Source organism: Chionomys nivalis, chromosome 5, assembly GCF_950005125.1.
Source record: "Chionomys nivalis chromosome 5, mChiNiv1.1, whole genome shotgun sequence".
Classification (NCBI taxonomy): Eukaryota; Metazoa; Chordata; class Mammalia; order Rodentia; family Cricetidae; genus Chionomys; species Chionomys nivalis.
In genome coordinates, this window is record NC_080090.1 from 90873962 (window position 1) to 90888467 (window position 14506).

Here is a 14506-nt window from a genome sequence, read left to right on the forward strand (position 1 = left end):
CTTAACTATTTCAATTCAATACAGAATTCTTTCAAGACAGAAGCCCAGATTGATATTCTTTCAATTACTAAATGTGCTATTGTGTGCACTGTGTGGTAGGGACTGAAAAGTCAGCATAGAGAAACAATGTCACAAACATCAGAAGATCAAGCATTTCAGATAAAGGTAGACACCAGTGGCTCACTTCTCTGGTCCCAGCACTTAGCTGGTTCAGTGAAGAGAGTTCAGGGATTCTACTGGCAGCACAGAAAGGCGCAGTCTCAACATGAATGAAGGAGCACACAGCAAAGCTCACCAGGGCTATCTGCTGCTTGATGCGCTCTCGAGCCGCTGTCTTCTGCCTTTTCTCTGCTTCTTTCTTCTAACATTCTTTTTGCTAATTCCTCTTCTTGTTTCCTCTTGTAATCCAACATTTCCTTTCCAGTTTTTCTCCTTTCAATTTCCTTCTTAATCTCTCTCTGAATCAAGGTGTGATGAACCCAAACCATAATCCAATCGTCTGTCCCAGACAATATTCTGATGTAAGGAAAGCTGATTAGAGCGTGGTTAAAAGACCAGAACGTCATAAAATTGTCTGCTGCTGAGATGGCTCAGGGAGTACAAGTGTCTGCCACCAGAAATTACTCTATGGACCCACATGATGGAAAGAAAAGATGGGTTGCAGAGGCAACAGGTGTCCTTAAATCACTGAGCCGTCTTCCCACTCCCATGCCCGTTTTGATTCTCTGAATTTGGCAGATTACTAGATCTGGCAGATCTCAAACTCACTATGTTTGCTCTCCTGCCCTCAAACTCAGAAATCCACGCACCTGAGTGCTGAGTTAAAGATGGGCATTACCCTTGTTTCACAGGGGAACAGATTGGAAAGGGGTTCATGTTTTTTGTGTCAGATTTCATCTGATTTGTTCAGGTATTTTCAAATTTCTGTCCTTGTATGAAGTTTGTTGTAAACTTCATTCCTGACAAGAATGAAGATTCTTTAAGAGACAACCCCGTTCCTATGTCTAGAGAACAGTTTGAACAGGGAAGCCCATGGAATTAGGATTTCCCCGGGAATTCCATGCAGCCTTGGGGTAAGGCAAGAACGAAAGCTGAAACTGAGTTCCAGTCAGGGAGGAAGCTTTGTAGAGAGCCGCATAGAGTCACACCTGATGGCAAAAGCGAGTGCTCTCTGTGATAATCAACTCCTAAAATCAACTAGGCCTGACTTATGCTATTATCATAAGCAATGATTGTCAGCTGCTTGCATATGCGTGGACCTATGGGCAGTGCTCACCTGGCAATCTGGGGTTGGCGGCCCAGGCCTACTTAAGGGCTGGGAGAGGTTTGCCTGGGGAGAGAGGGAGGGAGGGAGGGAGGGAGGGAGAGAGAGAGAGAGAGAGAGAGAGAGAGAGAGAGAGAGAGAGAGAGAAAAGAAGTTGTGAATAAAATCCTGAATAAACTGCAGCAGGAAGAGCTCCGGTGTTGTGTCCTTCTTGCTGAGCGAGGGGGACCGCGACAGAGCTTGTCTTCAGGGAAGGAACTGCAATCAGGCACACAGGTCAAATTCTCAGACCGCTCTGCAGGAGAAACTGAATGGTCAGTGAGGGGCAGGGTCACACCTTGACCAGAACTGCTGAGCTGTGCCCTTATTTAACCTTAAACCTCATGGACTGGAGAGATACGCAGTGGTTAAGAATGCTGCTGCTCTGCAGAGGACCCGGTTTGATTCCCAGCGTCCGTGTGATGACTCAAAACCATGTGTAAGTCCAGTTCCAGGGGATCTGACACCATCCTCTAGCCTCTGAGACTACCTGACATGCATGTGATGTTTCTCTGTGTTGCCCTGGCTATCCTGGAACTGCTTAGTAGACCAGGTTGACCTCGAACTCACAGAGATCTGCCTGCCTCTGCCTCCTGAGCGCTGGGATTAAGGACATGTCACCACCATCTTGCAATAAATCTTTAAAAATAACAAAACTCATGTCACAACACTGAAGGTGGGGTTAGAAGTTAGAAGTTGAACATACTCCTTTATTCTCTCCACCATGCCCACAGTGAATAATTGTTTTTGTTTTTTTCACTGTTATGTATCTGGCATTTGGGGGGCTAGTGAATGAGCTTAGCCTGTAGGGGATGCCAGGGTTCGGACACCCTAACTGTAGTACAAATATTGGTGTTCAACCCAACAACCAGAAAAGCAAAGCAGCCAAGCCACTAGAGAAGTTTTTCCTCTCCCAAGGCTGGGCGACCCCAGACTAAGCAGACTTAGCCTCTTTTCCTCCCATTTTATATTCCCTGTAGTGCTGGCATTAAGGGCATCTGACTCCCTAGAACTGGGATTAAAGGTGTAGGGCACCACCAGCTGGATTTATTGCTTCATTGATCTTGTGTAGCCCAGGGTGGCCTTTAACTCACAGAGATCCATCTTCTCTGTCTCTCAAAACCTGGGATTAAAGGTGTGTGCCACCATTGCCTGACCTCTAGTGATTTACCTTTGCCCTTCTGATATTTAGACAAGCTTTATTTATTAAAATATAAACAAAATTTCACTATGCCTAACAAATCCAATAACATTATCCCATGTTTTGTACATTTGTAAAGACTAGGGTGGAGTAGACAGCTCGATGGTGAGGTGCTTGCTGTACAGCAATGGGGACCTGAGTTTTGATGCTCAGTGCTCTTGTCAAACACCAGATGTGATGACACAACTGTAATTCTGTACTGAAGAGGCTGGGACAGGCAGCTCCCTAGGGCTCACAGTCAAGGAATACGCCCAAGATCTACCTCTGGCCTCCACATGTTTGTGCACACACAAGTTCATGAACATGTATACAGAAGTGCAAGACAAGTTTTGTTTTGTTTCTATGAAGATTACACTGTTTGAAGTTACCAAGTTCTCATTTAACGATCCTAGATAACACAGTTAAATATTGTGGGGATAATCACTGCTTTTTACAGCTTCAACTGTGTTATAAGGACTGGATTCCTACCAGTGCTTCTAACCATTCCTTGGACATGGAGCTGCCCTGGACAGCACTCTTCCTGAGCACTGTCCTCCTGAGTCTTTCATGCCAGGGGATTGACCTGGAACCCGACAGAAATTTTATTTCAGCCGCTGGTCCTCTTACAAATGACTTAGTGTTTAACCTGAGCCATCCACTGGAAAGCCAAGGCTCCGGTTTTCGACCTGATAGCAAGGACTTCTACGTCTGCCAGCAGCCATTGCCCTCTTTCTTGCCACAGTACTTGAGCAGTCTTCGTGCCAGTCAGGTCACCCATTACAAAGTACTTCTATCATGGGCACAGCTTCTCCCAATGGGAAGCCCCAAGAATCCAGACCAGGAAGCGGTGCGGTGCTACCGACAACTCCTGCAGTCCCTGAAGGCTGCCCAGCTTCAGCCCATGATGGTCCTGTGCCACCAGACGCCACCCACCCGCGGCACCATCCAGAGAGACAGGGACTTTGCTGACCTCTTTGCCGACTATGCCACGTTCGCCTTCCAGTCCTTTGGGGACCTTGTTGAGATCTGGTTCACCTTCAGCGACTTGGAGAAAGTGATCATGGATCTTGCCCCTCAGGGTTCGAAAGCTTCTGCTCTGCAAACCCTCAGCAATGCCCACAGGAAAGCCTTTGAAGTTTACCACAGAGAGTTCTCTACTCAGGGTGAGTACACACGGACATGGTGGCCCGGCAGCAGCCCTCACCATCCTCTGATTGCTTCTTAGGCAGGAACTGATGTCTTTCCCATCTCTGCCCTTCCAGGAGACCCCAGATCTCAGCATTGGTGAGAATCCATTCCCAAAGGGGACAAAGATATAAACACACAGCATTTCTCTGAAACACCTTTTCTCTTCCTTTGAGATAGTGTCTCTTGTAGTCCAGGCTGGCTCACTGTGAGGTCAGAAGATAAGTTTGAACCTCGGATCCTCCCAAATTCACATCCTGAGTTCCAAGATGACAGACACGCCACCGCAACCAGTTTTATGCAGGGCTGGGGTTTGTGCATGCCAGGCAAGCGCTCTAACCACTGAGCCATATCCTAAGCTCCTGAAAATTGTGTGTTTGTCTGTGCGTGTGTGATTTTATTTTTATTTTCGATAAGTGGGTGTTTTATCCACATGTTTATCTGAGCACCATGTGCATGCCTGTGGAGATCCCCTGGAACTGGAGTTACTGAGGGTTTGAGTTGCCATGTGGGTGCCAGGAATCAAACCAGGGACCTCTGGAAGAGCAGCCTGTGCTCTTAATGCTCAGCCATCTCTCCAGCCCTTGAAAACTGTCTTCTAGACCCTTCCTCAGGGTCAAGTCTGTGCAACTGTCTTTCTCTGCCCTTCCTTGAAGGGAAGTTTATAAAGTCAAGATTTTTCCCACTTTCTTCTAACTGCTCCTTGAACCTGGAGCTGCCTTGGAGGGACAGTGCTGTCCTGAGTCTCTACAAGGAGACCCGACTGTGGTTCCCCTTCTCTTACGGAAACAAGTGTGTACCTTTTAGTTGGAGCTTACAGTGCATCAAGCGAGGCAAAGATAAATAACACACCGATGCGTAGTGAGAAGACTGTGATTTGTAAATGTTCGATGGAGACTAAAGCTAAAACCTTGCCCACGAGAGGCAAGTGCTCTACAACTGTACTGACTTATTTTTACTATGAACAAAGTATATCACAGGGACTAGTGCTGTGTGTAAATTCTTGCCACCTTCTGATCATTCCTTCTGATACCACCTTCAAATTGAAATTAGCCAGATGTGGAGGTGCACACCTGTAAATCTAGCACTTGGAAGACTGAGTGTGAGGATTTTAGGTTCAAAGTCAACCTGGTGTGCAGATCTCTGTGAGTTCAAGATCAGCCAGTGCTGCATAGTGACATCTCCATCCCCCCAAATAAGAAAAGAGAGAAAAACCGAAGCCAGTGTTTTAACATAGCGGCATTCTTTAAGACCTCAAAGCATAATGCTGTTTACACCATTGCTACAATGTTGATGTTCTATCCTATTCTGTCAATTTTAAATGAAGTAATTTTTGTTATACATAGTGTGAATATAAGCAATAAACTCTTAGCTAGACATAGTGCATAATCCTTTAATTCAAGTACTTGCAGGCAGAGGCAGATGGACCTCTGAGTTCAAGAAGAGTCTGGTCTACATTCTGGGAATCTGTCTTGGTGGAAAAAACAAAACAAAACCCCAAAATTAACCAATAAAAACTAAAAAGAATCTACCTTTTTCTGTTAAAAGTTTAAAAACTAGGTGGGTTTTTGTAGTAAGAGGCTGCCAGTTAGTTCCAAGCTGCTCAGCCCCAAAATAACCACACAGAAATTGTATTAATCAAATCACTGCTTGGCCCAGTAGCTCTAGATTCTTATTAGCTACCTCTTACATATAAATTTAGCCCATCTCCATTAATCTGTGTATCGCCATATAGCTGTGGCTTGCTGGGTAAAGTTCGAGCATCTGTCTCTGGTGGGGCTACATGGCTTCTCCTGACTCTGCCTCCTTTCTTCCAACATTCAGTTATGTTTTCCCTGCCTAGCTCTACTCTACCCTATCCCAGGCCTAAGACAGTTTTTTTTTTTTTATTAGCCATTGGTATTCACAGCATACAGAGAGGAATACCACATCAATTTATGGTGATGTAAACCTTAAATCCTAGTACTTAGGAAGCAGAGGCAGGTGGATATCTGATTTCAAGGATCTACAGAATGAGTTCCAGGACAGCTAGGGCTGCACAGAGAAACCCCATCTCAAAAACGATCATACAAAAAAGCCAAACTTGGGCTGGAGAGATGGCTCAGCAGTTAAGCGCATTGCCTGCTCTTCCAAAGGTCCTGAGTTCAATTCCCAGCAATCACATGGTGGCTCACAACCATCTGTAATGAGGTTGATACCCTCTTCTGGCCTGCAGGAACACACGCAGACAGAATATTGTATACATAATAAATAAATATTAAAAAAAAAAAGCCAAACTTAAATGAGCACTGGTTGAGAGCTTGCATAGCAGAGTGCTTGCCGTGCATGCAGGAATCCCTGGGTTGCAATACTGGGCATAGTGACATGCATCTGTAAGCCAAGCACCGAAAGGGTGGAAGCAGGATGACCTGAAGAAGTTCAGGGTTGCCTTGGGAACTGAAGGCAGAAGGATCAATTGAAGGTCATCCTCGTTCACTTGGAAATTTGGAGGCCGGCCTGAACTACCTGAAACCCTGTCTCCAAAAAGGCACTGGCAGTCAAGGTGGTGGAGAAATGGCTCCTGATTGGCTAAGAGTTATTGCTGTCTTCCAGAGGACCAGAGATTAGTTCTCAGCACCCACATCAAATGGCTCACAACCACCTATAATACCAGCTCCAGGGGATCCCACACTTTCTTCTGGCCTCTGTTGACATCTATATATGCATTACATATAATCACATAGACATAGAAATATCCACATAAAAGGGTTGTTATGTCCCTGGCACATCTGTATCTTTACCCTTGACTCTAAATCTGAAGATGGGTCCTGACGTTAGCTTTCTTCTTCTTTTGCTTTTTTTCCCCTAAATTTCATATATTAGTTGTGTATGTGATCAGGTTTTTTTATTTTATTTGAGTATAAGATTTGTGTGTGTGTGTGTGTGTACTTAGTAAATAGATTTAATGTCCTAAATTTGTTTGTTTGTTTTTGATTTTTTTGCTTTGTTTGGTTTAGTTTTTCAAGACAGGGCTTGTCTCTGTAGCCCTGACTGGCCTGTAATCTCACTCTGAAGACTGTGCTGACTTCAAACTCAGAGATCCCCCTGTCTCTGCCTTGCAAGTGCTGCGGTTAAGGGCGTGCACCACCCCCACCCAGCAGCTCTGTATTTTCTACCCCTGTTCTCCAGGCTGTTGTGGTGCACACACAAGCTTGAGGCCGTCACCATGCTGCCGGAGAGCTAAACAAAACAAGTGCACACATCAGTATTTCCTGTGTTTCCCTATCAAGGCATAGTAGCTGCACTGAGGACAAAGATACAGCAGGTTCTGGAGAGCACCCTGATTTGGTGTTTGGTTTGTGTTAGGTGGCAGCTCTGGTTCTGATTGTCCAGAGATTTAGCTGGGGTTATAGCCAAGATGACCTCAGGCTTCTGATCCTGCTTGCTTCTCCTTCTCAAGTACTGGGATCACAGGCATGTGCCACCATGACTGGTTATGCTGTGCTGGCTATCAGTCCCTGGGCTTGTCAATCAATCAATACCTGGGTTTGGTCCACGCTCTCTACAAACTGACCTCTGTCTTCACCCTGGAGCACCTTGTCTTTAAATAGAGTTTGGAAAAGGGTTCTCTTGTCACCTTAGGATAATTCTTTTTATGCTGACTTTTCCAAGTGCTCTGTATTTGGGTCTTGATTCGTACACAACTGTCTCTTAGCCAGGCATGGTGACACACAAGTTTAGTCCAAGCACTTGGGAGACAGAGGCAGGCAGATCTGTGAATTCAAGGCCAGCTGACTTCCAGGACATCCAGGATCGCACAGAGAAACATGGTCTAAAAAAAATCCAAACCAACCTAGTCTCTTAGTGAGATATTGTATTTTAGACACTTTGTTTTCTGGAGTCTGTCAGTTGGCTAAAGAGAAGTCATGGTCCTGATCTATATATTCAGAAGCCCCAACCCTCCCTCAACTACTGCTCTTTCCTGTTTGGTTCCAGGAGGGAGGCTCTCTGTGGTCCTGAAGGCTGAAGATATTCCCGAGCTCCTGCTCTCCCCATCCTCGGCTGCACTCACCAAGGTAGATGCTGCATCTGTAATGCTTAGGGTGAAATGTGATTGTATTTATTTATTTTGAGATGAGGCCTGTGTAAGAGGACAAGAGCGCGAGGCTGCTCAGTGGCAGTGGCACAGGTGTATTTGAGTCAGCCTGAGAAGGGCTGTCACCAGAGAAGACCAGACTGAACTTCCCCATGGGCTAGGGTTTTTATCAGGGATCGGGAGGAGGGTTGGTCAAAGGGCAGAGGGTTGGTTTGGCCAGAGTTGTTGTTAATCTAGGACAAGCAGGAATGCTACTTGTGCTGACTTCATGACATTGACTTAGGGAAATTGGAGCTGGTAGTCTCCTGAGTGGGGCAGGGGTGGGGTTTTCCTTAGGTTATGATCAATCACAGAGGATGGCAGAAGCAGGGGGATCTATGTGAGTTTGAGGCCAGCCTGGGCTACTAGTGAGTTGCAGGCCTAGGAGAGATACATACTTAGACTCTGTGTCAACTAAAACAAAACAGATATACTTCTGGGACCCAATTGGTCTACACATACCCACAGAGAAAAAAAAAACATTAATAGATAGTAATTTATTAAAATGTATATTTATATACTTCTGGGAGCTGAAGAGATGACTCAGTGGTTAAAAGAACTGGCTGCTCTTTTCCAGAGGATCCAGGTTCAGTTCCCAGCACCCACTCAATGGCTCACAACCTTCTGTAACCTCCAGTTCTAGGGAATCAGCACCCTCTTCTGGCCCCCTTGGGCCCTTGCACATGTTGTATAGAAAAGAAAATAAATAAGGCTTTTAAACAAAATATAATTCTTAGATTACCACCCTGATTTATATCCTCTGTGATTATTAAAATTATCACTTATGTTTTTGTTTTGTTTTGTTTGTTTTCGAGTAGGGCTTCCCTCTGTAGCCCAAGCTGACCTTGAACTCTTGGTCTCTGGCTACCGTTCTGAGGTCTGGGTTACAGGCATGCAGCACCGTGTGCGAAGCTACCATCTTTGTTGTGAAATGTTCTCACTAAGTAGCCCAAGCTGGCCTCAGATTTGGCCAATCCTCTTGTCTCAGCCTTAGGCTGCATAATCCTCTGGGTGTCCCCACCATTCCCTCTAGTAAGTGGTGTTTATTCTTTATTTATTTGCTTATTCATTTTGTTTTTGAGAAAGGGCCACATGTATCTCAGGCTAGCCTAAGTTAATGTATAGTTGAGGATGACCTTGAACTCCTGATCCTCCAAGTTGTGGGTTATAGGCATGAACTACCAAGCCTGGTTTCCTTCGTGCTAGGGTGTTCATGCTAGGCAAACATCCCTCCTGGACCACATCCCCAGCCCAGGGTCTCTACTGGTCTAAGCTAATAGTTGCCAGTGGGGAAAGAGCACCTCAGGAGAGAGGGGAGCCTAGATAAGAGCCTCCTATTAAGGGACACTTTTTTTTTTTTTTTTTTTTTGAGATGCCCTGTTTGTTCTGGAACCTACTCTGTAGTTCAGGTTACCTCTGACTCAGAACTCAGAGATCAACCTTTCTCTGCCTCCTGAGTGCTGGGATTAAAGGCATGTCCCATCACTCTGGCCTTGACGGACATATTTGTGTGGGTGTTAACAGTAGGGAAAAATTTGCTAGAAATATCGAGAGACAGAACAGGAGGGAAACAGGGAAGACAGGGATGATGTAAGGGTAGGAAGCCAGCACCAGCATTAGATAGACACAGGGCAAAGCAGGGAGTCCAGAACCAGAGAGAGGCACACACTGCTCAGGCCCATTGAAGGCCCCAGAGTTTGCACTTCTCAGAAGGAACCCAGACACTGTCCTGGGTTTACCCCTGATCTGTGCGCTGCATGCAGAGGGCGAAATACCAGTTCAAAGGCTATTGCTGGACAAAGATTTTTATGATCAGTCCTTTGGTCTGTCGATAGCAATTATTACGCAGTAAATTAATTTAGATGGCATCCAATCAGCAGGAGATTTGTTTATCTAGAACCTTATTGTATATGGTTTTCAATTTCCTGAGCTGGCAGATGTGGAGTCTGGTAGACACCGGGAAGCACTTGATAAGAAGGCATTGGGGAACCAGTGAGGGTTGGGTGCTAGGGCACTGGACCAGGACACGTGGCTCCCAGTTGGTGTCTGACCTATGAGACAGCTGAGCTGTGAGTGGGAAGGGCAGTTATCAGCTTGTGAGATTCTCGTCAAGAGAAAAATAGAGTGGCCAGTCAGGATTGTGGAGGCAGGTGTGTGTGTGTGTGTGTTGTGTGACTATGTGCATGCGCGCATGTGTCAATTACACTGCTATATTCTCATGCTTAGATTCTGAATTTAAAGTTCTTCAAGCATATGTGATGAAGGGACCTAGTGATGCATGGACACTTGAAAGAAATCCCACACTAGCTCAGAAAGGAGAAATAGTTATTTAGGGGTAAACTCACAAATCAGAATTCTCTGCTTGAATGGTGGACAGAGATCGAATCGCGCAATTCAACAATCCGAATGAGAGCTGGCGAAAAGGAAGGAAGGAAAAAAGGGGCGGATGCAGGTTCTGCATCCGTGCATATAGTATAAGAGGCCACGCCCCAGTAGGCAAGTAATCACAAGCTACAAGCCTTCCTACAGCACATATGTAAACCACAGACCAGGTAGAATCTTGTCTTTTCCATTATGATTGTTTTTCTCTGTGTGCCTGTGTGCACTAACTAATGTATTACATGTGTGTGCAGGTGCACTAACCTGCTCATCTGTGAGTGTGTGTCCAGGTGCTTGTGAAGGCCAGAGGCCAACACTGGGTGTCTGTTGGGGGCTGACCCAGACCCTGAATTTCCTTTAAACAAACTGTTATGCTTGCAGCAGCTCTGAGCAAAACAACTTGCTTTTCCTGTTTGCAGCTACTCTGAGCATGAGACCCTCAGGAGTTTCTGATGAAGGGGAGTAGTTTCTGGTGGGTTTGTCTGGGGCATGGATATCAGTTAAGGAACCATATGTAAGCGGCTCTGGTACACAATAAAGGGGGCATTTTTGTTTCAAGGATGACCCGTTTCTCTGTTTGTGTGTCTTTGTGTGTTTAAATCTCCAGGCCCTTGCCCAACTCGGGAATGGTCCTGTAGTGCAGGGTCCGCACTACAGGCGTTGTACCGTAGTACACGTAGTAGTGCAGGGTCCGCACTACAGGCCTTGTACCGTAGTACACGTAGTAGGGCAGGGTCCGCACTACAGGCGTTGTATCGTAGTACATGTAGTAGTACGGATGGTACAGGTGTCTTCCTCTGTCACTTTTTACCCCTCCCCTTTTTTTGGAGACAGGGTCTCAGTCTCTCTGAATTGGGAGCTCACTGATTTGACTGGACTGACCAGTCAGTGAACCCCCAGGACACACCTATCTCCATCTCCTAGCGTCTTAGGTTACTGACATACTCTCGGCTGAACATGGTAACACATATTTTTAGTCTCACTACTTGGAAGGCAGATGCAGGCAGATCTAGGAGTTCAAGGCCAACCTAGCCTACAAATTAATTCTAGGCCAGCCAAAGGATGCTAAGGAAAAAACAAACAACAAAACTAATGAGACGTGCTCATGGATACTCAGTGGGTTCTGGGCATCAGAAAGGATGGGAAAAACTCACTGAATGAGCCCATTCTCCAGTCCCCTCCTTCCTTTCTTTTTTTTTCTTTTTCAAGACAGGGTTTCTCTGTGTAGCCCTGGTTGTAAGAAACTTGCTGTGCAGACCAGGGTGCCCTCAAGCTCAGATATCTGCCTGCTTCTGTCTCCTGGGGGCTGGGATTAAGCTGCCTGGCCTTCCCTTCTCTTTGCTTTTTGTTTTGTTTTGTTTTTTGAGGCAGGGCCTCTTTGTGTAGTTTTGGAGATCGTCCTGGAACTGTGTAGACCAGGCTGCCATCAAACTCATATATCCACCTGCCTCTGCCTCCCAACTATTGTTATTAAAAGTATGTGCCAACACTGCCCGACTGTCCTTGATTTTTCAAAAATTCATTACATTTTTATTTTGTGCATGGTATGGTGTATGTGTTTGTTATTAGTTGTGTATGTCTGTTTGTGTGTCTGTGTATGTGGTGTGGTATACATGTGTTATTTGTTTTATGTGTGCTATGTGTGTGTATGTGTGTGTGTATGTATCTGTCTATATCTGTGTATCTCTATGTAGGCATGAACACGATATGGCACTTATGTGGAGGGCAGAGTGAAATTTGGGGAGTCTCAGTTCTACCCTCATGTGTGATGGGGTGAACTCAGGTCACCAGAGTCGAGGGCAGACACCTATAGCTGCTAGGCCCTGTCACTATTCTCTTCCTCCTCCTCTTCTTCAAGACAAGATCTCACGTTGCACAACCTGGCCTTGATCTCACAAGGTAGCCAAGGATGAGCATGCTGGAGTAGAGACAGGCACCACCATGCCCTGTTAATGCGGTGCTGGTGACAGACCCAGAGCCTTGCACACGCTCAGCAAGCATTCTTCCTAGTGAGCTACATGCTCAGTGAGCAGGAGTCCCTAGCTAGACTATGGGTTAGAGAGCACGGGTGATCAGGGCTGTGTAGCTTGTTTTTCTGCTAGTAGAACTGCTCAAGCCAGGCTTGACTGGGGTGGACTTCAAACTGTGGCCTGAAATTAAAACCAAACCCCAGCCCCAAGAGAGTTCCCAGATATCACAAAGGTCAGGGGAGGGGGAATCCCTGGGGGAAGCTCCAGACAGTGATTCCCTCCCTTGGTGCTCTTCCATTTGCTGGCACCGCACACCCAGCACACCCATTTTCACACTTACTAGTTCACCACACTCCTGCTCCTGCTGTACTCACATGCACACTCATCCGCAGTCATGGGGAGAACCAGCACACTTCTGAGGAGGCCTTGTTCTAATGCTTCTTCTCCCTGTTTCTAGGACTCGGTTGACTTCCTCTCTCTTGATTTGACTCCTACATGCCAGAGTGTGGCGACTCTACCACAGAAGCTGAGTGACCTGCAGGTAATGTGAGGGCTTTTCCATCGTGATGGCGAGTGGACAGCTTATCAGAAATGTGACATTTGCCTAAGGCATGGACTGAGCCTTTCATAACAGCCATGAGATTCCCACTTACAGATGTGGGCTTGATGTGGGTTCCCTGTGGGCAGTCCCTGGGTGTGCTCTGTGGCTCAGTTAGTAGCCTGCTTGCCTTACAGGAGCAAAGCCCTGAGTTCATCCCCAGCACAGCACAAAACAGTGTAGTAAAGCTTGCTTGTAATCCCAGCACTCGGGAGGTAGAGGCAGGAGTATCAGGAGTACAGAGTCATTGTCAGCTAAACAATGAGGTCAAGGCCAACCTAGGCTACCTGAGACCCTGTTTGAGAGAGAGGGATGGAAAAGAGAGAACAGCTGCCCTGTGAAAGGGTCTGTGCAGAGGCCCCAAAACCACCACCAATAAAACTACTTTAAAGAGAAGTCAAACATACCAGCCTGAAGATAATTTCCCTTTACACCGAAGATGCTGGAAAACAATAGAGGGAAGGAGAGAAAGATCATGAGAGGCAGAGCATCAGCAAGTTTGCTGTGAGATTGTGTCTCCCAGTAACATCAGAAGCTGCAGCCATAGAGTGTCACCAACATGAAGGAGGACAGCCCATGAAGCCTCAGCTCTGCACAGAGAACTACAGGGCACACTAGTGCTGAGAGCAGGACAGTGCTTCTCCCCAGGGAAGAGCACACCAGTGGGCTGTCCGGTGCCAAATGGTCAGCCTGAAAACATACATACAAATAACAGTATACGGACTGTACAGGTTATGGTTAGAAATGTATGTATATAAACATACTTACAAATACACCCACACAAGCAATAAGAATGGACGAAAAAGGAACTCGTGAATTTGAAGAAGAGGAGGGAGGAGTATATTGGAGGGTCTGTGGGGAAGAAAGGGAAGAAAGAAATGTGGTAATTAAATGACTATCCAAAAATAAACAAAAAGAACAGAGGGAAATCAGCCACAGGAGCTGAGATCTCACAGTGACAGCGCCTCTAACTTTTGAGAACAGTGTGTGTGTATGGTTCAGTGTGACTGTGCATATTTGTGTAAATGCACGTGCCTCCTGCTGGGAGGGAAAGGTATTGCCCTGGGTGCACAGAGACTGGAAGAGGGCATCACATCCCTCAGAGCTGGAGTGACAGGCATTTGTGGGAGGCCTGCTTCTTACACAGGACCTGAACTCATGATTGTGGAGTGGGTGCTCTTAACCACCAAGTCATCTCTGTAGCCGCTTGCTTGACTTTTTATTACAGAAAGTTTGAAACAAATCCAAAGAAGAAAGAAAAGTATAGGAACTTCTATGACGACATGGCTATCTTGTTCTGCCGTAGCCAACTTCTTTACCTGTCCAATCTCTTTTCCTATCTAAAGTATATATACTGAGCCAGAGTTTCCTGTAACCCAGGCTGTCTGTGGCTAACTTTGCACTTATGATTCTCCTGTCTCCTTGTCTTGAGTGCGGACATTGTATACCTGCGCCACCATACCTGGTTTATAGCAGTGAGGATGGAAGCCAGGGCTTTATGCATTCTAGACAAACACTCTACCAGCCAAAGTACATTCTCAATGTCACAAAGCAGAGTATTTTTTCAGCAAACCATGAACACTCATGATCATGGTGATGCAGCCTCTTAGTTAAACATTTTAGGAAGTGCAGGCTCCTACACAAGCAGAAACCTTGGTCCCGACCCTAATCTTGCTGGCGTATGAAGTGCTCCGTGTAAAATGAGCTGCTATGGTCATTACTTCATTTAGGAAGGGTTGGTGGCCGATGGTCACTGACTAGTGTCGCTCTCCAGAGT

The 14506-nt window shown here is 46.1% G+C and overlaps 1 protein-coding gene across 1 annotated transcript in view; it reads left to right on the forward strand.

The window, feature by feature from the left end:
• Nucleotides 1–2997: 2997 nt before the first annotated feature.
• LOC130874804 (lactase/phlorizin hydrolase-like) overlaps nt 2998–14506 on the forward strand; it is a 37401-nt gene continuing 25892 nt past the window's right edge. Inside the window, exons 1-3 of the mRNA XM_057770305.1 lie at nt 2998–3646; nt 7644–7723; nt 12589–12672. Of these exons, the coding sequence (XP_057626288.1) occupies nt 2998–3646; nt 7644–7723; nt 12589–12672 (813 nt within the window). The remainder of the gene's footprint in view (nt 3647–7643; nt 7724–12588; nt 12673–14506) is intronic.